This window comes from Cinclus cinclus, chromosome 6, assembly GCF_963662255.1.
Source record: "Cinclus cinclus chromosome 6, bCinCin1.1, whole genome shotgun sequence".
Taxonomy (NCBI): domain Eukaryota; kingdom Metazoa; phylum Chordata; class Aves; order Passeriformes; family Cinclidae; genus Cinclus; species Cinclus cinclus.
Genome location: NC_085051.1, coordinates 48,252,940 through 48,278,552, shown reverse-complemented (window position 1 = coordinate 48,278,552; position 25,613 = coordinate 48,252,940). Strand labels below are relative to the sequence as shown.

At 39.2% G+C, this 25,613-nt stretch overlaps 1 protein-coding gene across 1 annotated transcript in view; it reads left to right on the top strand.

The window, feature by feature from the left end:
- CLMN (calmin) overlaps positions 1-22,797 on the top strand; it is a 68,650-nt gene extending 45,853 nt beyond the window's left edge. The window contains exons 2-13 of the mRNA XM_062495277.1: positions 3,655-3,716; positions 6,228-6,323; positions 7,792-7,875; positions 10,416-10,508; positions 11,755-11,942; positions 13,699-13,892; positions 14,845-14,927; positions 16,130-17,443; positions 18,640-18,815; positions 20,009-20,072; positions 21,098-21,159; positions 22,644-22,797. Coding sequence (XP_062351261.1) covers positions 3,655-3,716; positions 6,228-6,323; positions 7,792-7,875; positions 10,416-10,508; positions 11,755-11,942; positions 13,699-13,892; positions 14,845-14,927; positions 16,130-17,443; positions 18,640-18,815; positions 20,009-20,072; positions 21,098-21,159; positions 22,644-22,797 — 2,570 coding nt within the window. The remainder of the gene's footprint in view (positions 1-3,654; positions 3,717-6,227; positions 6,324-7,791; positions 7,876-10,415; positions 10,509-11,754; positions 11,943-13,698; positions 13,893-14,844; positions 14,928-16,129; positions 17,444-18,639; positions 18,816-20,008; positions 20,073-21,097; positions 21,160-22,643) is intronic.
- Positions 22,798-25,613: the final 2,816 nt, after the last annotated feature.

The window sequence follows — 25,613 nt, the reverse complement described above, 5'->3', positions numbered from 1 at the left end:
GCTTCCATGTTTCATAGTTCCTTGAAGTGCCCAGCCCCGTGGTGGTGTCCCCCTGAGCATTATTCATAACTGGTTCTACAACAACAGAATAAATAGTATTTAGAAGCAAATCAATATTTGCTATCTCAAATTTGCTCTTGAACATAGAAGCTCTTAGGGATTGGCTTCCTGCAGGTGATGCAAACAGTAGTGACCTTTGAGGAGATTTGGGAGGGGGAGAAATGGCATTAGCAAATGCGTGAGGACTTTCTACACTGATGGGGAAGGAAATAGTGCCCCACAGGAAAGCAGCTGAACTACCTTGTGCATAGGCAGCTAAATCTTGAATTTTGCCCAAGTGGTTTATGAACTAGCTTAGTTTTACTCTTTGAGGAATCAGTTGCCTTTGCCATAAGATTTTACAAAGGAGTATATATTTGTGAATATTGTATACTGACTAAGGTGCAGTTACTGGGGCTGAGCCAAATTCTGCCAAATTCTGCTGTCCTCTAGGACACAGCTGTGGGGCAGAGAACTGTGTGGAACCCTATTATACAATGGGGTACACCAAATCCTAACAGTACACCTTTCCCTTCTCAAATGGCTTCTTTCCCTCTAAATTATTGCAGTTAATGCCTGTCAGTGCCCTACCCATGCACTTTTATACAAACGCTGTGCCTCTTACACCCTACTGTGAAAGCAGGTCATAGTTGGGCTTACTGGAGGAGTGTGGAAGACCCAGGTTCTGTGAGTGGTCAAAATTTGTCTCTATAATTTTTTTCTTATATCAAGGTCTGAGCTGAGCTGAGCCAAAAAGGCAATCCCTGAATTTTAACTGCCTTTCAGCATTACATCTTTTAATTCAAACCTCACAGCAGGCATCTTTCTTTTCCAGTATAGGATTTGTGTGCAGGCCAGCCATATGGTGGGTCCAGTTATTATTTTATAATAGTGTTATTGCTCTCTAGCTGCCCAGTAAACACAGCGCAGTTTTAGTAAACTATATACGTAAGTATAGGAACTTTGGACTTGAATGATTTTCTTCACTTTTATATAATATTAGGTGTGAAGGAGAAAAAAGACTCGATTTAATTTATAGAAACTGCATAAAGTTTATGGAGTCTCTACAATCATCTAAAATGAAAAGACTGTGGAGAAGTGGGGCTGTACTGAAACTGGGAGGTCCACAACACCAGAGCAGAATAGCAGTTAAAGGCACACATCAGTAAATACCTGTGCTGAACTTTTCCCATTAATTCTGCCATTGAGCATATGGACTGCATTAGAGATTTGTGTGCCTTTGGGATTTTATAAACACATTTCCTCTGCTTTCCTCTTCCTCTTGCAGTTACTGTTGCTTTAGAATTTTGCAGAGTCAAATAGTGCCCATTCTAGGGTCAGCATTCTTCCTGGAAAGAAGCTGTTTACCATAGAGACAAATTCATCTCAGAAACCTGTCTCTGTATGCAAGTGCTTTACTGAATGTGCTTTTTTTAATGTTTGGTGTGTAAGCTTCCCAGAGCAGTAATACCAGCTTGGCTCACCCATCATTTGAGGCATATGTGCAACTCTTGATTTGCATCATGGCAGAATTTGCAGCAAAATTAGGAGCCTGTGTGTGCTCAGTTTTATGGATGATCTGTAAATAAACACAGCTCTCTTTTGCCTCCTTATTCACACTGAAAGCGAAGGTTGCCAAAGTCACTGACGAGAAGTAACTGAGGCTCTGATGGTACCAGAAAACACTATATTTGCTTCTATGAACCTTTATGTGTTTCCTCTTTGATTTTGGTTGACATGGGAAATCTCTATATCCAGCCTGTCTGATAAGGTCTCCTTTTGATTTTCTGAAGCCTGGCACTGGTGTCCATCCAAGCATTCCTCAGCATTTCAGACAAGTTTAATAGGTGGCCCTGTTGCCTGCTGCTAGCTCCTCTGCCTGTTCTGCCTTCCCCTTTGCACCCACACCTGTATTTGAACAGAAAGAAGTATATCTGGGAACAATTCTGGCTTAACCTCCGCCCACTGTCCAAGGTCAATTTTAACAGCTCGGTTGTTGAAGTTACACCCTGGGTGACACACAGCACTTCTGCTGTTCAGCTGTGGCTGTGGGAGTGAGTGCATGGAAACCCAGTTCTGAAGCTGAGGTGCTGAAGAAAGCAAAGCCCAAGAAATATGTGACACATCTCTCAGTTTATTGTACTTTGGGATTTGTAGGTGGTAAATGCTGTGGGTGTTTTACAGATACTCTGGAGTCCTAATATAATTTACAGTTTCATTTCTAGAGAGCTGTTTCAAATCTTTGCACATTCTTCTAAGTCATTTTAAAAGAAAAGCCAACAGCAATAATTAGTTTGGCATTTTCTATGTTTTCTAAAGCACTTAAAGGGTAATGACTTTTTTAACCAATCTTGGAGAAAATCAGGTTTTATGGAATAAGATGACTTAAAAGTCCTGAATGGACACCAGTGACAGATGTACTTTGTTCTGAAAAGCTCTGTTCCAATGCATCAAAATAAGGAAAACACTTATACATATGATTAGAGGCTGCTGACCCTTTGGTTAAAATGATCAAAAACAACAGTATTAAAATTTGATTTACAGAAGCTACTGCTTGGCCTATAATCAGTCTGACCAGTAAAAGCAACCCAGACTTTTTGAGAATGTGATTTCCCAGTAGATAGGTTAGCTGTTTTTGTAGGGCTGAATAAACACAAAACGGTTTATAAATATATTTGATATGCTCTATGAGTAAATTGAAATACTAGCATATAACTAGTTTTAATGGGTTTTGTTCATAAATTGCCAGATTTCCTTAATTCAAGTGAAACTTGAGAACCACTTGAGAATAATTGTCTTTAAAGTGAAATATTGCTTTGACAGTCTACTTCATTATATTAAATATATGGCTTAGTTTTTTATATGAGAAGGTAAATGAAAGCTGGGCAGTAATATGATTCCCCTTACACTCTTGCCGTAGTTCACTATGGAAATGGATTCAGGAAATGGCAGATGTGATTAAAAACTCTTCAGCTGGCCCAAGAGCTGTTTGTACAGCACCCAGTGCACAGCACTTCTGGTGAGGAACAAGCACTCCTAGTCTTATTGCAATATAAATAAAATTATTCTTTGGTCTGGGGACTTGGAATTTTGATTCTAAATGCACTAGTTAGGAGACTGGGAAGATGGGATTTCATGAGGTTTTTCCATTCATAAGAATGAAGACAAAATTGTTGTCTTGGTCCTGTTTCCTTGTGCATGCAAGTGCATTGGAATCCAGGCCAGCTCAATTTGCATGCGGGTCTCAGAGCAGTAATCCTATAAATTGACATAGAAGGCTCAGGCTGCCTGCTCAGAGGGTGACAACACTGGAGAGCTGTGCACGGCACATAAATGTTCACATCTCAGAAGCTGAACGCTGAAGATTGCAAAACTAAGAAATTCCTTCCTCCTGCCTTTAAAATGCCTCTACAAATGTATAGCTCATTAGCATGGGCAAAGAAATTGAATAAAACACTGAAACTGGACTTTACATCTCCTGATTTAGAATATGTTTGTTTTATTCACCTACTTCTCATGAATTCTAACTCTTTTGTGCATCAGTTTCTGAAATTTAATACCAGTTTTCCCTCTTCTGGAAGGTTAAGTGCTGTTTTTTGTTTCTAATATTTCTAGTTGAACGCGAAAATGTACAGAAGAGGACCTTTACCAGATGGATAAACCTGCATTTGGGAAAGGTAAGACTGACAAACAGCCTTGATATTGGGATACAAGGACATAGCCATTGACAGGTTGCAGTTAACTCCTCTGAAGTAGTTAAACTTTGGAAACAAAGATGACATCTGTGCATATAGGGGTGTTTGTTAGAGAATAAGTGAAAGGTCAAAGCCTGTTTCTGGATTAATTAAACTTCATTTCCAGACATAATGAATGCTTGACTGGCATTTTTCATTTCAAATGCATTTAAATCTTTAATGCCATAGCCTGTTGCCATGAGGGTAGAATTTTCCCAAAGAATTCGCCCACATAAAATCAAATATAGTTGAGGCTCTGAGATGATGATGTCTGTGTTCTTCCCTGAACTGTAAATTTGAACATCTGAGGAAATCATGGCTAAAGACAGCTGTTCTTCAGAATCTGTCATCATCCCAGATCTGAAGATGGAAAACATTAATTCCTCGTCAGTCATGTTATAGGGGGCAGTATAATGGGATCTTCACATATCCACTTACATCAGAGAGCTAATGTTTGGACATCATATCTTTAAGTTGTAATTGTTTCTTAATGACACCATAATATGGCTCTTAAACCTAATTTACTGTTCTTATTGATAGTAGACAAATACTACCTCTCCTAGTAGTCTGTCTACTACTGCCTAGTAGTCTGTCATGCAGAGAATGGTTTTTTTTTTCTGTTGAGGTTGAAAAGAAAAAAAAAGTCCTAATATTACTGAGACAGCAGCAGCACTTGGTGCAGGATCAAGGTATGAGACCAGGTTTCTGATTTAGATGGAGCCCTAACTCAGGACTGGTGATTGAGCTAAAAATGCTTAAAAAACTACAGACTGGGACTAGGTTTGGGCTGACTCTCAGTTTGGTAGTTCTTGAGAAGTGATTGCATTTCAAACACAGTAAAGTAAAGGGGTTTTAGAAGAAAGGCATCACAAGAAGAAAGGCATCAGACTTGCTTAAGTCCACTACTCTGAAGTGAGTGTTTTTGAAGGCATAAAGGGATCCTCTTAAATCTCACTGGAAAATCTGAATAAGGCTAATTGGAAATGTTGTGACTAGCAATTGCTCCCAAAGGCCTCTCAGAACAAAGACAGTGTTACGTGAATCAGGCTCTAGGACTTTAAACTAACAACAGTTTTGGAACTTGTCAGAAAGGGTTGTCAAATATGTGACTGAAAAGGTCTTTGATTTACAGAGGGAATTATATAATGAAAAAGGCTGTAGGGTGCTGTTAATTCTGCTGTGCCAGCCATACGAAGTCTTACAACCTTTATGGCAGGTCAGCTTTCTCTGGAGTGCATACAAATTTTTTTTCCTCTCTGATTCAACAAACAAAAATGCTTTTCTGGAGAAAGGGTGGAAGCCTTCTGCTTTATTATTTTTTTTTTTACTGGAAATGGCATAATAAACATTGTAATAAACCATGTAAACAATGAGCTTCACCAAAGCTAATTACAGGTGATTTTCTGAGGACACTCACTGAGGAAGGTGTCTTCTGCCTTTATCCTCAAAGAAGTACTTCTTGCAGAGTGGTTTCTTTTTTCAGAGGCAGCAATGAAGTCTTCTTGTACTTCTTCATGAAACTTTTGGTGTGATCCCACTTGGGTCATCTTTTGAGAGGATCTGGGTTTGCTGGTCATGGGATAATTGGGAGTAGTCTGAATTTCTGAGTTCTGTTTGTTCTTGCTTAAAGTACTGAAAGAATAGACAGCGTTTGGGTTTTAGTCTTTCAGAGAAGTTATTTAATTTTGAAATGAAAGATACTTTGCTTTCTTTCATGGAGCATTGTTTAGTCTCTTGGCTAGATTAAAGATCAGTCATGAAAATGTGTGGTTCCAGTTTGTCAGGAGCAGTGCTGAATTGAACAGAAGTGCATTGCCCAACCAAAGAATAAAAGATTGGGCTCTTTAGGGACAAGTGAGTGAGTGACACCTGAACAGAGTGTAGCTGCTGCAGCTGGGACTGCCCCTAAGGGCTGAGCTGACTTGGCTGTGTGCCTTGAAGTGCACACATCTACCAACACCACAGTGAAGTGAGGAGCTGGTTCCCTTTGGAGGAGTTTGCCGAGAAAAGAGAGACACTACAAGAAGTTGCTTTCTAAAGTACTTAGAAAATGCTGGGAGGCAGAGTGGCATGACCAGAAGCCTTTCATATGAGAAGGGACATTGTGGCTGGCTGGATCATGGGCTTATCACTGCACAAAGTGGTCCAGCTTCTGCTGGACATGTCTTAGTCTGAGGGATCTGTACCAAGCCCTGGGTGGTTATTTCTTAGGCAGAGTTATTTAGGGTTAGATTCTGCTGTGGGAAATCTGGAATTAGTCCTTTTCTGATTTCAGTCTTAGCTCCAACATTCATAGGACAGAATTGCCACTGATGTGAAGAACAATCAGCTCTTTATTTTAGAGCATGGTATGATTTACTTCTTGTATCTCTGTCTTGTAAAATTCCTTCTACCTCTCTGAAGTCACATCAAAAAGCAGTGCTTTAAAAACTACCTGGTTTCTTTTCTTCACAGTGCAAGCCTCCTTTGAAAGTGAAAGACTTGTTTATTGATATACAAGATGGCAAAATCTTGATGGCGCTCCTGGAAGTCCTGTCAGGACAAAAGCTGGTATGTACAGAGAGGGAGAAATCTCCATACCTAGGAGCTTGGTATGTACAAGCAAGAGTACCTGGACATCCAAGGAATAAGGGTGAATTTGGGCCCATGTCTTGCATAATGTAGTAAGAATTTCAGCAACTTTGTTGTAATTTCCTTATGTTACAGGTGGGTGTCCTGAGCCATAATGTAGATTTCAAGGAAATATAACAATGAGGTGTAAATGGTGTGTGATCAGTGTTAATGTTCCTGCATCTCAGGGTTTTTAAGGCTTTAATACTTTAATGCTCACACATTCCATTTGGAGACTACCAAGAAAACACATGTTTGCTATATCATTTTTTTAATCCCTAAGTTCTATTTCTATTTTGTCTAAGATCATTATGACACTCAGTAGATCTTCTGATGCCTGCTGTAGGCCTGGGTTTCATTCTAGTATCCTGGCTCAGGTTTTATTAGTCTTACTAATACAGTCTAAATCAGCAGGGCAAAACTTTACTAATCAGAAACTTCTCTCCTCCTTTCTTTGTAAGAGCTTTGTAAAGTTCCACATACCAGAAATGGAACACCCAATGTAAATATAAAGGCCCAGTTGACTTTAATGTTTCCTCCATCAATCTTGTCATCAGAACTCTCCTGTGTGTGCTTATCACACTTGGGTAGGAGGAGCAGCTGTCTCACCTTTGCAGATACACCTGGTGATGCTCTGTAGGGACTGGCCACCTGCATACCCTGCAGCAGGAGCGGCCCCTGAATGTGTGCTCACACATTCTGAGTCAAGAGTATGTTTTAATATTCCTGAAGGTTGGCAGAGCTGCAGCAGAGGGAGCAGTGTCTCTATGCACATTCACATGGATTGCAGTGAGGGCCAGGCTTGAAATGAATTGAAGGGGGAGATACATCATGGTAAACCCTAGGCTATCCTCTGGGAGATCAGGAAGGAGGTGAGAGAATGGGGTAAGGTCGGCTGGCTGAATTTCTTCTTAGCTGTTGCTGCACACATGGGATAAAAACAGTGTGCCAAAGTGGAGTTGCAAGGAGACAGGTGTGCAAAATCTTTCATTTCTTCCAAAGTGAAGGTTTTTGCCTCCCACCTGCCTGTGCCTGCTACTAAAATTGCTTATGCTTCCTAATTAGGATAATTTCATTTAATTCAAGACAAAAGAAAATCTGTTATTATGAATTTTCGGGCAAATCTGATCCTGTGACTGAACATGGCTGGGGAGTGATTACATAAATAATCAGTGTGGCAGGTCCAAGAGAGTGATAACATCTAGAGAGCAGGAAAGCTATTTGCTAACCCTGTTTTGCTCATCAACCATGCAGTTGAAGCATTTTGCTGCTCACAAAATATGGCAATAATTTTTCATAGATAGATTTCCTCAGCGTTATTTTGCCTCAGTGCTTGTACTGTTTTAAGCTTTGTATGATGTGGTGATTCCACAAGTTTTAAAAATAGTGCGGCACTTCTTTTTTCTAGATGCATGAATACAAATCTTCAACCCATCGCATTTTTCGTTTGAACAACATAGCCAAAGCACTTAAGTTCTTGGAGGACAGTAACGTGAGTATTTTCAAAGACTGGTCTTAATATTTTCTCTTGATGTATGCTGCAAATTGTAATTGTTGCTAATCTAATGTGCTGCATAAATGCAAGAGGAGTGTACTGCTCAAGAGGCTGTGACTTACCTTAGCAGCAAGGCTGAAAAGCCACATGAAAATGCACAACAAGAACACCTACAGAGTCTAAAGCCAGGATTATTTGCTCATTTTATGTGGTGAAGTTCAAAGGGATTAAAGGGTCAGAAACCCAATATTAAAAGAAAATAAAAAGAAATGTGAGTAATTTTTATGATCTGGGTCTTAGTGGCACTACTTCAGTTGCAGTGATGGTAGATGACTTTTTTTTTCCCCCAGAAATACTTTTACTATTAGAAATCATGCATTTATCTGGTAAACTGATTGCTGCAGCAGCTGATCATGAGTCAAAAGCAAGAGAAAGTGAAATCTGGGAACATGATATAAATGCATGATTCCAGGAGTCAAAGTGTTACAGGGATATAACTTCTTTCATAGTCAGTGTTGTACGACCACATCATCACTTCCTACAGTCGTAAGTGACCAAGTGTGATCAGACCCTGTAGCTGGAAATTATTAATTCCTTTTTTCTCCTGTGATAGGATTATTCCAAAGCCCTGTGTGTTGTTGAGAGTAATGGGGTCAAGAGAAGCCCCAGCCATCTGTATCCATGGTATACCTAGATCTTCCAGAAAGAGAAAAGAGATATTGGACTATTTCCTATAAATGACTCCAGTAAGGTTAAACTTTATGGGTGAGGAGGGACCAGTGTGTGCAAAACCCTGCCTTGTATGGGATGCTCCAGCAGCACCTGGTGCCATTTTGCTTTTGTGCACTGAACTTAGCTCCTGCTCCAGCAGCAGAGCTTGTCATGCAGGAGAGTTGCTGCAAACCCCAATGTAGGAATGACCATGATGTGAGGTCTTAGCACATATCTTATGGCTTTATAGATGTGGGAGGTTTAACATCCTTTGCCTTTTTCCCCAGGAGAGGATGTGAAAGGTCAAGAAGTTATCCAGTAACTTCCAGGTGTTCCAGCCTCCCTATGGAAACTCCATCAGTAGAGGCTGATCTTGCCCTAAATGTGTACATCTACACATCCTGCTGTAGAACTGCTAAGAAATATTTTACATATTCACATATTTCTTAACAGTTTCCCTGTTGATGCTTTTTACCCAAATCCAGCTAAGGCCCACTGGCAGATGAGATTATTTCTCTCTGTTGATACCAGCATTTGGCAGAGCTGCAGCTGAAGCGTGTCTGGTTGCCAGGACCTCACTAGGTCCTCAGTCAGCAAGGCCAGAAAGGAGGAACCTTGAATGCAGGTGGCTTTTTAAAATAGTAGTGCTAAAAACTACTTTCCTAAGCATTTCCTGTTGCCTTAAGAGTAAGCAGTCAATATCTTCTAGCTGAGTATCTCTGCTGGGCTGGGTAACAAACATAAGCAGCAGTAAGAGGACAAAGCTCACATTGAGCAGTGTAATGATAAATGTGACTTGCTCCCCATTTTGGAGAAACTGCTGTTCAAATCTACTAAGTCTTAAAGGTTTTCCCATGCCAAATACCTTGGAGCTAGCAAGAAATCTGATCCTTGAAATCTGACAACTAGAGGTGTCTTCTTGCTAAGACTGAAAATGTTGTGCAAACCACTAGATAAAAAGTTATTTTGCTTTCTTTTTTTCAGCTTAACCAAACTGGTTAGTGAAGGTTGATGATGAAAGTGTTGGCAAAATGCCTTGGCTGCCAAGAGCTTCAGGGTTAGATATTAAACCACAGTGGGTGGAACCTGGCAGAGTCTGCTCCTGTGGAACTGGGGCAGCAGGGTAGAGCCCTGCCGAGTGATTCACCGTGTCCAGGACTTAACTCCATGATAAATAAATGGGCTACTGGGCTTTAACTCGGTCTGGGTGCCATGTGCAGTACTGACAGCTTCCTTGTTTCCTCCCTCCTCTGTGACCTTTGCCAAAACTGAGTCTCAGTTGTCTAAGAGAATAACATCCTGGTGTTATCAGCTGGAAAAAACCTCGGTGTGGGAAAGTCTAGAGTTTGCTTGGATTAGGCAACCCTATCTGCTGCTGACTGATTTGATCAGAACTCTGTGACAAGCTGTGTAAGGTGGAATGAGGAAGGAAAAAGGAGATGCATAGGAAAAAGGAAGTAAGCAGATCTTACTAGGATTTTAGATTTTTGTATGAGAAACAACTCTACTTTTTTGAGTGGGGTCCACTGGAGGGGGCCCCATCTTCTTCCATTTTTGTATGGAGGAAATGCATTTGTAGTGTCAAAAATGCAGAACTAAGTTCACTTTTGTTTTCCAGACCATGCTGGGGGGTTTCATATAAGAGTTCCAGGAGAAGGGTGATTATGATCACAGCAAACTTCCATTAATACAAGATTGCAGTATTGCTTTTTTGCTGGCCTGTCAGTGGCAGCAGTGGTATGGACGTATCCATTAGTCTCAGTGCATTTTTTTGTGTATACCTTGCTGCTTTGAGTTTGGCTCTGAATTTATGATCTCTTCTACAGGTAAAGCTTGTTAGCATTGATGCAGCAGAAATAGCAGATGGAAATTCCTCTCTGGTACTTGGACTAATATGGAATATAATCTTGTTTTTTCAGGTAATAAAATTTGAATACTTTAACCATAAGTAATCAGTCTTCATGGTATCTGTCTATTCCAGCTGAATAGTGATTTTTAAATTGATTTTTAATCCTAAAGAACATAATTAATCATGCTAAACCTGAGCTTTTCCCCTCCTAATATACACAAATTTTATACTTGCAGCTGCTTTCATTTTACTTCATTGGACCTATTTTGATGTAAATTGGAGACAATTTAAGCCCTCATTTAACTTGGACCTGAATTAGAGCTTCAGATTACTACTCTCCCTTCTTTCCTGTGCCTTCTCAGGATTCTGTTCCAGATTCCCTGGATCTGAACCAATGTCCTGTGTATGGTTCCAGGTCACAGTTTATTTTCAGTAACCTTTACTGGATTTGGTACAATGTGGTGGGAAATTGCATTTAGAATCACTGTTTTCTGGAGACTTACTCAACATGACAAAAATTTGCAACTGATATACATGGTCATACGAAAGATCTCAAAGGACCTGGAACTGATAACACATATTTGAGCCTGAAAATTGATTTATCCCCAGGCTTAGATTAAAACTGCTCCCCAGCCTACACATAGTTTGAAAATTACCTTCTAGACAATTGCAAATTCTAATGGACAGAGAGAGATGGAGGGAAGGTTCTGCAATTCTCATAAGACTGTGAGGCCCTTTCATTCTCTTGGTCTGATTCAAAAAATGGCTATAAGGTTAAAAAAAAAAATCTCAAAGTTGCACTGAGGCTTCTCTCCCTGGCTGAGTTCCTGAGGCTGAACTGTGCTGCACAGAACCAGTTTGGCCAGGCAGACTCACAGGCAAAGATGGTGTGACCAGAACCTGTCACCCTGACAGCAGAAGGCACGGGGCACCCAAAAGCAGCAGAGTCCCAAATGTCAGTGCTGATCAAGGACAGGAGTGCTGCTGCAGGTCACCATTTCTTGGTGAAAAATATTTCACTCAAGCCGTTCCTGTGAAGAGGACAATTTCAGTTAAACTAACCTTTCTTTTAAGGACATGTTTCTCTGCTTTTTGTTCAATTTGCACAGTTCGGCCTGAACTGGTATCTTGCCCTTTCTGTTGCCTGGGCTGCTGCTGGCTGTCATGCTTGTAAAATACAAGTTGAGAGTTAAAATGAACAGGTTTATAATTATCACTTAAAATTCAGTTATGGCACTTTAAAGTTTGCTTGAAAACACGGACGCGATGCAGCCAGTGATAAAGCAGAACACTGTGTATTTCACCTTTTATTACAGATTAAGGAACTTACAGGCAACCTCAACAGGAACTCCTCCTCCTCCAGCCTGTCCTCTGGGCCCAGTGGTCCAGAGTCAGACACATCCCCCAGCACTCCCAGCGTGGAGAGAAACATGACAATTACAGTGAAGGACCAGCGGAAAGCCATCAGGGCCCTTCTAATCTGGGTTCAGAGGAAAACCAGAAAGTAAGCTAACAAACTCTTGAGGAAAACAGTGTCTTGCCACCTGCCTCTTTGAAGCCGAGTCTCTCTTCTGTCCTGCCCCATGGGTGTGTTACCATGTGCTGTGGCTTCTGCTTTTGCAGTTTGGGAGCACAGGGTCTCTGCAGAGGGGTATTTCACTATGGCCACGTGTTTGCAGCAGCCATCTGACCCTGTGGGCCGCTGCTGGCTCCATGGTTTGAATGCGAAACGTTAACTTGCACTAACCTGCTTGGTGCTGTTTAAAACAGGATCATTCTCTACTCCCCAGACCCTGGCTTTCATGCAGTCTATTTGACATCTTTTGCATTAAAGGTTGGGTATAACCAGGGGGTGAACTGAAAAAATAAATGTATGAAAAGCTTTATAACCAGCTTTTTAAATTAAGCAGTAGCCCAGAGGAAGCTTCTCTCTGCACTGCAGAGTGCCTTGAAGGACAGAGTCCCTGCTAGAGTCCCTCCTTCCACAGAATTAAAGAGGGGAAGGGGGTGAAACTTAAGTAACTTCTCTTGAACTTGAAACATTTGAGTGCATTTTCACTGCACAAGACATCTCTCTCCTCTTTAATAAAAAAGCGGTTCTTTACCAAAGAGCATTTTGTGTAGTAATGCTTTATCCTGGCAGAGTTAAAAAACTGTAGTGTAAGATGTCTCATGCACATGCAAGTGCTTGGAGTGTATTTTACATGTATTGTTATTTGAAGTAGTGACTGGCAGAGAGTTTTAAAGAAGGTAGGTGTCTTATTACTTATACAGGTTGGTTTAGCTGAATATTTGGCAGTTTTTTCTCTGGATTTATATCTCGCCTTTGAACACAAATTTTCTGTGTCTGGTGCTGAAGACAACAATCTACATTTTAAATACTTGTTCCTGTGGCCCACATCATCCCTTGGTTATTTCCAGTGAAGCTAAGGGTGCTTGTAGAGCAGATAAACTTGTCCCATTGATATCTGTAATTCATTGCTGCCAGTGCAGACCACAGAGGAAGTACAGTTTTAGTCCAAAATAATGCTGATGTCATCATTAATAGGTGGTACAAAGAAAGTGAGGGTCTGAGAAGTAAAGGCCACAGACTTTTCAGCCCAGTCAAAGAGTAAAAATTGAAAATATTTAATAAGAGAAAATTGTTCTTGCAACTGCAGTATTTAAAACATAATAGCATCATTGTAATCCTGTTATCCCATAATCTGTGCAGAATTTTCTATTCTGGGGCTGTCTTCCATTTCAAGTTTGATGGCTGTTTTTCCTCCAAAACTTTGGGCATCTAACACTCTCGTGGTTTGTGCATATGCTGACACCATTTTCATTTGGCAGATTTTCTGCTATAGGAGGCCAAGTACACAGTAATGTGAATCATTTATGCTTATGTGTTTAAATATTTAAATCTTGGAAGTTTTCCCAAGATATGGCATTAAAATGCTTGAGAGCAACAGAAACAGGAATCACAGAGACATTTGGTTTTGTGAATGTTAAATGTGGTTGCCGAATTCTTAAGGGCTTTGTTTTTACTAACTACTTCCTACAAGCAGGTTGGTGTTAGCTGTTAGCCACACCAATTCAGTTTGTGAACCCATGTGTTTTCTAAAAGTATTTCTAGATTTTGAAATCCAAAAATATCTCAAATGTGACAAGTGCTACTCAGCACCCTTACATTTTAACTTTCAGAAGTCTGAAAATGATGATGCCTTTACTTTGGATTTTGTAACAAACCACCCATGTAAAATGTATGGAATTCTGTTTAGGTATGGCGTTGCAGTCCAGGACTTTACAAGTAGTTGGAGGAGTGGCCTTGCTTTCTTAGCTGTCATAAAAGCCATAGATTGCACTTTGGTAGACATGAAGCATGCACTGGAGAAATCAGCACGAGAAAACCTGGAGGATGCTTTCAGCATAGCACAGAATAAACTGGGTGTCCCTCGGCTCCTTGAACCAGAAGGTAAACACATCAACTTTGTTGGGTAACACTCAGACTACAATGAAGTAATGAATACTGCATTGTGATACATACCAAAAACCTCCCAGTGATTAGGCTCCTGATGGGATCAGTGTGCTGAGCTTTTTGATAAGAAAAATAAAAATGGTCAGTGGCTTGTAATTGTATACTTCCAGTCACATTTGTGACCTCCTTGAGGTCAAAGATCTTACCATGGTTTTAGATGCTTTGTGACATCTGCATTCTTAGAGGGCATTAATTGTAGTGCTGAGGGGTGTCTCAATGCATCAGCATTGTTCTGTAAGACCTAGGCTGTAGAGAATAAATGTCACAGCAGGATGAACTGTGCGAGGCTCTCATACGAGGCAAATAGGGAGATACCCATTCAAATGCATCTGCATCTCCCAGTTTTCCCTTTACAGTGCACACATGCACACAAGTATTTATACATGTAAGCCTAAGTGTGTATGTGTATATAAAATATGTATAAGTAGATTTCTTCTTGTTCTTTTTACTGAGCTCTGCTAGACCAGTGCTAGGCCTTGGTGTCATGATTGAAAGCGCAATTGAACTTTCGTCACCTGTTAGAAGACTGGGCCATCCTGCTGAAAATAAACCTCTGTATTGTCACTAAACAGCAGTCAGCTGTCTAGTGACAACAGCATAAATGGCAGTATAAAAGTGAATGAAAAGGGAACCCTGATCAGGGTACAGTATGTGTTTGAAAACAGGAAAAGATGAATGTGAATATGATGTTGAGAACTCTTGTCAAGTGCCATCAGCAGTGAAGAGCATCTCTCTTATCTGTCAGAAAAATTAAAAAAAAAAAAAAAAGAAGTATTTGTAGCTGTTACTTCTGTGACCATAATGGCAGGATAAATGTCTGACAATCTGTTCCTCAGCAAGAGCATTTCAAAGCTGTGTGTGCTCAAGCCCCTCGCGTCTGTCTCCACAGATATCATGGTGGAGTCACCCGATGAACAGTCAATTGTGACATATGTGGCACAATTTCTGGAGCACTTCCCAGAGCTGGAAGGGGTATGTGTTTACCTCTATGTCATATCATTTCTTTAATTTGCCTTGGTGTACATGATAAAGTCAGATTTATTTTCTAGGTTTCTTTCTAAGCTATTTAAAATAAACAACAAACCTGGGTTTAATTTTTCACATTTTTGTTAAATCTGGTGAAATGGGCTTTCATTTGTGATTACTAAAATGCCTCAGGTAGAACAGTGCTTTTTAAAATTTAAATTTAAATTATAATTTTCAGAGATTAGAACTGGTTTCATAGGACTCTATTGCTTTGCTATATTGGTTTTAAATAAGGCTGAAATTTATTCCTTTATCTATAATTTTTCATTGGACTTTGAACTTAATTTTTGCTTCTATCTTCTCAAGTTTGAGGGCCATGATCAGTCTGAATTTAACAGGCATGAAACACGAGATACCAAAAACTGAATCTTGTCAATACAACAGTAAAAAGCACTCACTATAAGCATGAAATAAACTGCAATTTAAATGACCAGCACTTTAATGCAAAAATAAAGAATTGAGGATTAAGCAAGAGCTCAGAGTGTCAAGAATTGGCAAAGGCATTTTTCTCTCATTTCTTGACTCAAGGTTACAGTTGGGATATATTTTGTAGTTGATAGAATTGGTAGGCATTATTAAAGTAATTGGAATTAAAATTATTATAATAATCTAATTATTATTATTAGATTAGTTGAGCAATAAGATTGGTTGACATTAAGACTTGTTGGCATTTTAATGGACAAAGTTAAAAACTGCCTTTCTTTTAACAGAGTCTGTTGGAAGGAAATAATCTGGTATATTACAATGTTTCTACATTGAGTAGAAACATACATGCATACAATAAGTATATTTCACAATGGATTTATTGGTGGTGTTAGATTTATTTAATTCCCACGGTTTGGGATTGTGTCAAAAAGCCAGGTCAGTTGTCTCCACAGGTGCAGAAGAGAGAGGTAAATACATTATTAACTGAGGAGTAGGCTTGTCTGCATTCTCATCTTCCTGTACAACTGCCTTGGCGCTGAGCTTTGTTCAAGGCACTTCACTTGCCAAATTAGTTTTCCTACTTTCAAAATAAGTGAGTCGTTAATTGGCCATTCATAAGGTAATGGACTGAAAGACTAGGTATTTCCTTCCATCGTGTTTGGGAAATGTAAAATGGTATCTGAGCTAGGATTTGTCTTGTAATGGTATATCATCACTTACAGGAAGACTTTACAGATCCTGACAAGGAGCTTCCAATTGAGTCCACTTATGTCCACATCAAAGATACACCATCAGAAAAGGAAGGCAAAATCTTGATTTTAAGTGAAAGTGATGAAAGCATGTATACTGTTAATCATGAGAGGAGTCATCCAGCTCCTCCAAAGGTCCATATTCATGATATCCCTGAGAGAATCCCATCAGAAACCACTTCTGAAAACTGTAATGGGAAACTGAATCAAGTGTTAGATGATGTACAGGGAACATCTGAAGAGGAGCCTCAAAGGCCTACCTCACTGAAAATTACAGGACCTGTCAGTTTTGAATCCAATTCCTCTTGGGAGGTTCTAAATGATAAATTCATGCCAGGTGAAGAGAGCGTCTCTGATGATCCACTGAAACAGAATGATGACCTTTCTCCAGCTGTTCTGACAGATCATAAAAATTCTGTTGACTCTCTTGAAGAATACTCTGAAGAATTAACTAAGGAAACCCCTACTGAATACGACAACGAAACCAAGAGCCTTTCAGCCAATACTTCTTCTTTGAGTCCATTATCCTGGACTTCAGGTATACTTACAGATGATTCTATTAATAAAGTTGAAGAGAGCAAACCCCAGTCTTCAATTCTTTTACCAGAAGATACATCAAAACAAGAAGATACGCAGAAGTACATTCTCCACCTTCTAAATGAGGAAATACAGACGCTTCCTCAAGATGAACATACAAAGGAATCACCTGTCCTTGAGACAGTAGAAACAAACCCTTGTTCACAGAATGGTTCTAATCTTGAAAGCCAAGAACTATCTACACAGCATGAAATATCTGATGACTCTCTCTCAGATGTACCTAAAACTCCAGAGGACTTGGACAGCTGTGATGAAGTCGAGTCTGCAGCTGAAGTGCTACCGAGTTCTTCGAAAGTATCTGTGATACCCCATGATCTCTTTTATTATCCACATTATAATGTTCCCATATCAGCAGTTCTGAACGCTTACCTCGAGCCCTGTATCGAAGCTTATGATGCAGGAAATGAAAAGGCTTCTTCTGAAACAGTAACAGATGTTTTATATGACAAGAACTTACCAGAAGAGGACCACAAGGAAGATGCTCCAGAGCCAGACTTGGAGAATAAGCTAGGTACCTCTCCATCAGAAACAGATTCCGAGAACAGTGAGGAGGAAACTACAAAAACAAGCAGTCATGTGAATTCCTCCGATGAAAAAGAAGTGCCATTAATAGTAGAAGAGCTAGAAATAGAAGAAGATGGCAATAAGGCCACCAACCATGAAGATTCCACTATTCCACAACATCCTGAGGTATTTTATTTTATTACCAGCATTTCTTTGTGTACATATGTGGACTTAACATCAGATCCCAGGGATATTCATTTGCTTTCATTTTGCAATGTTTGGGAGAAATACTTAAAAAGTACTAGGTTTCCTGTTCCATTACACTGTTTGCCACAGCCCCCTACTGGAATGAATGTAATTGCAGATCCATGAGAAGATCTAACATTAAAATAGAAAATAAGTCCTTATACTAGTGGTACTGCAAAAATATGAATTTATATTATGTTTTAAAATAATTTGAGGCTTCTGTAATTCCTAAAATCCTAAACATAAAAGATTACCTAAAAGTACAGCAAAAATGTGAATTTTTTATTGTGTTTTAAAATAGTTAGAGGATACTGTATAATCCTTAGGCATAACAGATTACCAGAGAGGGTATTTTTAATAATCTGTAATGAGATGAATAGAAATTAATATTGCTTCTAAAGAAAGGATATGGGCAATTATAATTTTTTTTGCAATCCAAGTAAGTTTGCCTACAAAACCTTAGAAAAACAATTTGAGTTGGATACATTACATGAGTAAAGGGAAGGCTTGTCTGCAATGGAGGAGGAGAAAGAAATGGGTACTTTGGGTTTAGGCAGTTTTCTCCTGCATCTCTTCTTGCAGACACCAGTTTTGGAATGCCTTACATGTTTTCCAGCACAGTAATTTTTTGCAGCCTTTTTCAGGAATGAGTTTCCATTTAATGCTGCTCTACATGTTGCTTAGACACATTGCTTGAACATGTTTCGGTCCTGACTCTAACTACAGCAATGAAGTCAGTTTGCTGTTAACTTGAAGGACTAATTTGGGGTAGATTTTAAAAAGTCTAGTGGGTTGCTTCAAAGAGACTTGGAGGACTAATTTGGGGTAGATTTTAAAAAGTCTGGTGGATTGCTTCAAAGAGCCATGTCAGGTCATGACTTCTTAACAGAAAGATCTGACTTTCCAACGGTATATATATATATGTATGTATGTATGTATTATGTTGAACTGATGATTCCATGTATCCCAAAAGATTACCAAGAAATTAATTGCTTCTTTATTCTCTTCAGTGAGACTTTCATTCAGTCTCATAGTATCTGCAATTGATTGTCTGAATAGGCTGCACCACTAGGATATTTGGAAGGGTGGGGAATCAGTCTTGTTGTCTAAAGCAATACATTTTTAAATTTCAACAGGCCATAGTAGAACATTTAGAGGATTTACCAGTAGCCATAAAGACGCCAGAAGAAACTAATAGGGAGGAGGAAGAGAAAAATATGATTGAAGAAGATTTGCAGATCTCAGAAGTTGCCACTACTGATCTATCACAAGATGGCCTGGAAGAAAATGCTGAATTCCAGGAATTTACCAGGTATTTCACATTAATTTTGTCTTAAATACAGCTAACTGCTCTTTAGAAATTGCCCTGTCCATTGGGTGTTTGTTGTAGTCTTGTTTCCAGAAGAAGTATTGGGATTCATTGGCTTCTCCCCATGTTTCTCTTAAACATGTTGGGTGATTCAGTGGGACTTGATTTGACTGTGCTACAAACTTTGCCACACAAAACCCAAGTGGAAGCCCAGTGCATTTTGAACATGGAAGTGTTATAATTGCTTTTCTAACAGAGACAGTATTTTGTAATGTAGATGGAATAGTCCATGTGCATTGTGACACTGTGTGGAAGCATGACACTGACTGATTTCAGTAGATACTTTTTGGTTGTTTTTTCTGATTATGAACAAGTAAATGAGGTGTTGGAGAGAAAATAAGATTAGTAACTCATGGGTCAAGGTAATGTATGGAAGCAAGTTAGAAGAAGACCCAAAAAAATTTATTTATTCTCTACTTCCCATCAGCATGGCAGTGTCCTGCCACTTCCTGGGAAGCAGGGTGTAGTGGTTGCTTCAGAAGACAGATATAAGAACGTGTGTGTGTGTGTGTGTGTGTGTCACTGCCCTTTGGTCAGTTTGGGTCAGCTCTCCTGGTTGTGTCCCCACCAAACCTCTTGCCCAGCTCCAGCCCACTGCTCTAGGGAAATTTAAATGCAGCCCAGCCAGGCCAGAGACACTCACCTATTTTTGCTCCATTTACTTCTGGAGGTTTTTTTATGTGCTAATTTATTCTTAGGTAATCTATTTGAGCGGGACATGAACTATAATTTGTTGATGCTTATCACTGGAGAACGCCAATGAATTTGAGAGTTTGCTTAGAAAAACCTGTTGTCCCCTTCAAGCTTTCTGTTCCCTGTCAGTCCAATTTTTTTTACCAATGGCCATAAAATTTGAGTATACTCTCACTTAAAGGTCAGTGATATCAAAGGTGCAAAAATGCTCTCAGATACAAGTTTTCATAAAATATTCCTTTTTGAGCATATGAATTTTTTATTGTGGGTCATGTTTTCCCAAAGTCATTTTTATCATATTACTGATAAATTCCAGTCCATACTCTTAAAATACGCAACAATGCATGTTTGTGGTTTTGTGTAGCTTAAACCTGGCACATCCATTTGCAGTTTCTCTTTTTAACTTAACTTTATGAATTTAAAAACTTTGCTTTTGCATCCAGAAGCAGTGACAGTGATGCCAACATTCATCTCCGAAAAAGGTTTTCTCATAATGCTTCTGAAGAGGTAAGCATGGACATTTATTTACTCCTGTTTCTCTGGTTCTCTTAAACTCCAGGAGTTCACAAACTGTAAAAATGCCTGTGATAGCATGGAGGTCTTATGACTTCTAATAATTTAAATTAAATAAGAATTTAGTGCTAAAACCAGGCATAGTTGCAAAGTTTTACTGAACTCTCCTAAATACATACTAAATTTTACTGAACCTTGAACAAATTCACAGAGGAGTACCTAATACTACAGTTAAATCTATTGTAACTTTAAATCTTACTTCATCATACCTGTATAGCTGCAATATTTTGCTTGTTTGAAGCTGCTTTTGTTTGCTGCCCCAGTTTCATTTAGTTTTTGCATTTCTGTATATGTTGGTGCCCTGGTCTCAACCCTGCAAAAATGCTGGGTGCCTCTCAAAGAGCACTGTTTCTGAAAAAATTGGCTCTGTCCCTTTTCCTTACAGTAGTAGTGTATTATATTAGCTAGCCTTAAAAGGATTTTAGTTGTAACGTGAAACTAATGACAGATATGATTCATAGTGGCTTCTTGAGAGCACACAATACAGCTGAAGTCTGGATTATTTTTTTTTAAAGTCAGAAGGAAGGGACACCATCAGCAATCTGGACATGCTGAGCAAGGACAGGAAAATGGCTTTTTTTCAACACAAAAATTAAATTTTGACTATCTTGGAGTTTTTAAAAAATGCTGCCACCAGTGTTCAGTGAAAGGGAGGTTTCACACGGATGCTTTAGTTTTGCAATGCTGTCAGAGCTACTAGAAATACATAGGAATGAGGAGAGTTTTATTCAGCTGATGAAAGCAGCTGAAAGCAAAAAACCTTGTATCGCAGCTTTTTTCCTTTTCTGTGTGTGCTCCAGACTGCAGCGCTGGATGTGCAGCGGGAAATATGTTTATAAGCACACTTTCATTTTATTTGAGCAAACATTAGATACAATTTGCATAAAACACACAACTACCACCTTTGTGAGATGCTGAATTTTATTTTTGTTATCTAATCTATTCCTGCTTTGTTTAAGGAAACCTATTGTGTAGATGAGCAGAAGATCACAGATATGGATGAAAATCCAGTAATCATCGGGTGAGTGTTTCTCCTTCAGACTGACTTTTGCAAGGAACCCATAACTCCTAGGTACTACTAGTAGTAATACAAAGGGAGATGGAAATTATTTGTAATTGTAGCAACTGTCTTCTGTAATGGCTCATAGTCCATGTTTCCCATAGGTGGAAGTTACAAAATTTCCTTATTGCTCAGTCTGTCCTTTGACTAAAATGCTTTTTCTTGACCTGAAAGATTCAGCTGTCTAAGCAAGATTCTGAGCATTTTCCCCACATGGTGGATATGTCAGGATGAGAGAAGAGTGGCAGAACTTCAAATGTTGCTCTGGCAGCGCTGACTGAGTAACATTTCCAGGTTTAGAAGACTGTTAAAACAAATTTTTAGAGAGATCAGTGCCAGGGAAAGTCAATTACTTCAGTGGAGGACTGGCCTCTGTTGGAGCTTCAATGAGTTTTGATGATTTTTAGACTTTGGGTGATGGGTCATAATCACAGAATGTGCATCCTTTGTTATTAGGGTCTAAATATCTATAAGAAACAAGGATCTCTTTAGGTTTTTCCTCTTGGCTGATATTGAATAGTAGCTCTTAGAACTTCTAGGTAGAATGGTTGTTACATTTAGATGCAGAAAACACACAAAATATTGTCAGGATCCACTGGCCTGTCTCTCTGTTAAAAAAAAAGAAAAAAAGAAAATACACAAACAGCTGTTACAGTTGTATCAATTGTACAGTTTGCTGATAGTAAGTGAATTTTGTGTTATACTCGGGTATATATCCAGTAGGAGGCCCCAAGCAGAAAAACACCATTTTTCTCCAAAAGTAGATTAAAAACAGTTTACCGGAGTGTTTTTCTTAACAGTACTAGAAAATGATTGTACCATCTTCTGCCTTTTAAACTAAGATCTTTCCTCGTCTTTGTGAGAGCTCAGTGGTGCTGAGACAATCCATCAGGCTTTGCCCTTGTGAACCACAGCTGAAAATTTGTAAAGTTGAAATTTTGGAGTTGTCCTGCAAACCCCCAACTGCTAGTTGATTTCTTGGTTGCAGGTCTTGGGCTTTTTCTGTTTAGTATTCTAGTGCCTAACATGACGGGCTCTGAAAGTAGATGATTTGGGGGACGTATATCAAGTCAGATCCAGTGTGTAAGCAAAACGGTGGATGTGTGAGATGTGTTGCCTAGTGCTATGTTTACTGTTCTGAAAATAAAAGGTCATCCTTTTGACAGGTGTTCTTACATCAGAGGGCTGTGCTGTAATGGCACTTATTTGAACTAGCTGAGAATTTATCTGGAGTTTTCAAAAGATTCTTATATATGTTGACTCTGGAAGGAACACACTGCTAACACCCAGTATGCCCCTCTTAGCCTGGCTGGGGCCCTCCTACTGACCAGACTGAAAAGTTTCATTAAACTGCAGTCTTTTAGTCCACCCTCTGATCTGCACAGTAATTAATAATACTGATTCTTATTTTCCTTGCCTCTTACTGAATTCTCTCCTGTTTTCAGGAAGAAAAAGGACATGGAAGCAAGAGAGACTCCTGCACCAACTCATGAGATAACAATTTTTGAGCAGCCAGAGCTATTCTACTTTGTCATCTTCTTCTGGGTGCTGGTCTACTGCCTTTTACTCCTTCCACAGCTTCTTAGCAACAAAGTTTGATCTGTGTGAGGTGTGGAAAATAAAGGGATAGTGGCTGGATTGCTTTGTGTATCTGCATATGAATATGTTCCTTCAGGTGAAGCACAAACAGAAATCCAGGACCTGGTATTTGTGTTTATTATCAGGTTATCCTCCATTCCGCTACTATTGTGCTATGACAGTGTCAAAGCACGTTTTATATTATGGTAATTGTGTAAATATATATAAAAATGATCTGATTTAGTAGATGCGATTTTGTACATTTGTGCCTTGCTTTATAAGATGCTAAATAAAACCAGATAATTATCAGTAGAGGTATGAACAATTCAGAGCTCTAGTCTCCAAAAATTATTCTTCTGGCTTCATTTTCATATGTAGGGCCTGATAGCTGTGGAAGAGGGATGGTGTTGACTTACCTCTGGATCTGACCACCTGCAAGGGCAAGGATAGAAATGCTTCTTCCCATTTTCCATTTGAAAGAGTTGGAGGCAGAGCAGAGCTACAGCTAGTGAAACACACACCAGGAATTGCTTACAGTTCCAACAGCAAATCCAGTGGAGCAACAAAATCAGGTTGAGGGTATATTGGTGTAGGGACATTGGATTTTGTTTTAGGATTTAAAGTAATTTTTATCCTGCACCTTTTTGTATGTTTGATTTGCAGGAATAAATTGGGTATGGAGAAGTGTAAAGAACATACATGCTACTGCTTCTTAGGAGACTTTGTATGGGAAATCTCAGGCCAGAAACTGAAGTTTTTTAAATGTACCTCAGTGCTTTTGAGTTTGCTTCTGCTTCAGTTTCTTTGCTGCTTTTACTTAGAGATCGCATAAAGATTTCTGTCTTTTGCAGATACAAAAAATAAGTAACCACCTTTGCTGAGGCTACTGTTAAGGCAATAGGGCATGGTAAAAGAATTAGAAATATCTTTTAAGTGTCCAATTCAATTGAGAAAGAAATGGCAGATGTAAAACTAAGTACAGAGAAATGCTGACAGCTAGTGCAACTGAAGAGATTCCTGTGGCTTATCCATGGGCACAGTTGAATTACTTCTGCCTCTTGTAATTTTTGTCCATATCAATGATCACTTTAGGATATTTGGTATAGGATCTTTGCCAGACAAGGTGTAATTCATGCTTTGTAGGACAGAAGAGAAGTCTTCAATTTCATAGCAGTAACTTTTCTTCATGTGACTTTTAGTCACTACTTTTCATTGGCAAATTTTTAGTTCCACTGCATGCTTTATGAGACTGCATCACATTGCTGCTTCCACCTGAAAATTCAGAAGGTTGACTGTGAAAATTCAGAAGGTGCAATGTGCTTCCTAAAATGAAGGGTTTTAAAATTTTACACTGAGTGAAAATTAAATGACATAGCTGTAAGTTTTACATATTCTGTTGTAGCGTAAGGTGTATCCCTACCCTGGCTAAGCTTTCAGCTGAACTAATAGCACCTAGGATCAAGATACATCAAAATATTTATCAACTGAGGTACAGTTAGAATTCAACAGAGGAAGGAATGACAGGAGATCTTAAACATTGAAGATAAAATTCTGAACACCTTTTAACAAAGCTGAAATATTTTCTGTTCTGTCCTGCCACTGTTGACTAGAGCTGGATTCACCCTATGGATGTAGAAATAAGATCCATTCTTCTTGGTGAGGAAGAGATCCAAATGTCCCAACTAAATTTGGTTTAAATCAGCTTAAGTAAAAAAGTAAAAAATATATTTCTTTCATCCTGTTCATGAAAACAGTCAAGATTTTAAGTCAGCTGATTTTGTGATCCATGAACCTGTTTGTGTTTGTTGTGGAGGACAGTGATACTTTCTTCCAAAAGAAAACCTAAATAAGAATTTTTTAAGGTGCTTGCTGGAAGTAGGCTAAAATAGAAAGTTGAAGGGTTAGTGCTTTTTCCTCTGAAAGAATAAAACTTAGTACAAGAAACCTTTCATGCTTATCGTGAAAATCAGAGAATACCAGTCTGGGGTATGGCATCTATTTAATAGCAGCAAGCAGCAGTGTACTACATTAGTTTGGAGCAAAACTGTTGACAGCTTTTCATTATGTTCCACTCTTCATAGGCTTTTTTGGTTTATAACTTTTTCTGAGCCTTTGTATCTTTACGCTGGTTCTCCCATGTTTATTAATCTTCAGCAGAGGCTATTTGGAGTTGGATTACAGTCTCTTTAGAGGGCTTCACAGCTATTAAAGTTCAATCAAGTATTCTCCCTTCTTCCTTCTGTCCTCCTAAGTAAATTAATCAGGATGAGGAGCTCTTTGGATGTCTTAGCTAAACAACTGTCATCCATGAAGAATGGAAAGGTGAACGACAATGTGCTGATGCCAGAGATGTCATTACACAGTATTTTTGTCCAAGGAGAAAACCCAAGGTTTTCTTTGTTACCTGCCACTGATGGACAGTGACTGATACATTGAAATGAGCAGTTTAAATGTCAAACACCATCCCGCAATTGGTCATCTCAGCCAGTGTTTCAATTGATGTACATTTTCCCAGCCTATGCCATTGAGAGGAAGAGATTGCTTCTTCCATCCAAAATAAATGGAAAAAACATACCAAGCCATTCCATGATACTTGGTATTACATTGCTCTGGGTTTGTTTTGTTGTGGGTGTGCTGTAACAGAAGCAGTGTACCTTACCCAGCCATTCCATGGGTGAGAAGATCCAGGGTGAAGCACTAAGAGTTATTATAACTGGTGTCATCAACTGTGCTTAAAAAATGACTGAACTCTTCAAGAGTTTTGCCTTTACCTGGAACTGTAAAGACTGACATATGCATAAGCAGCAGCTTCCCCCAGTTAAACTGACTTGTGAGCC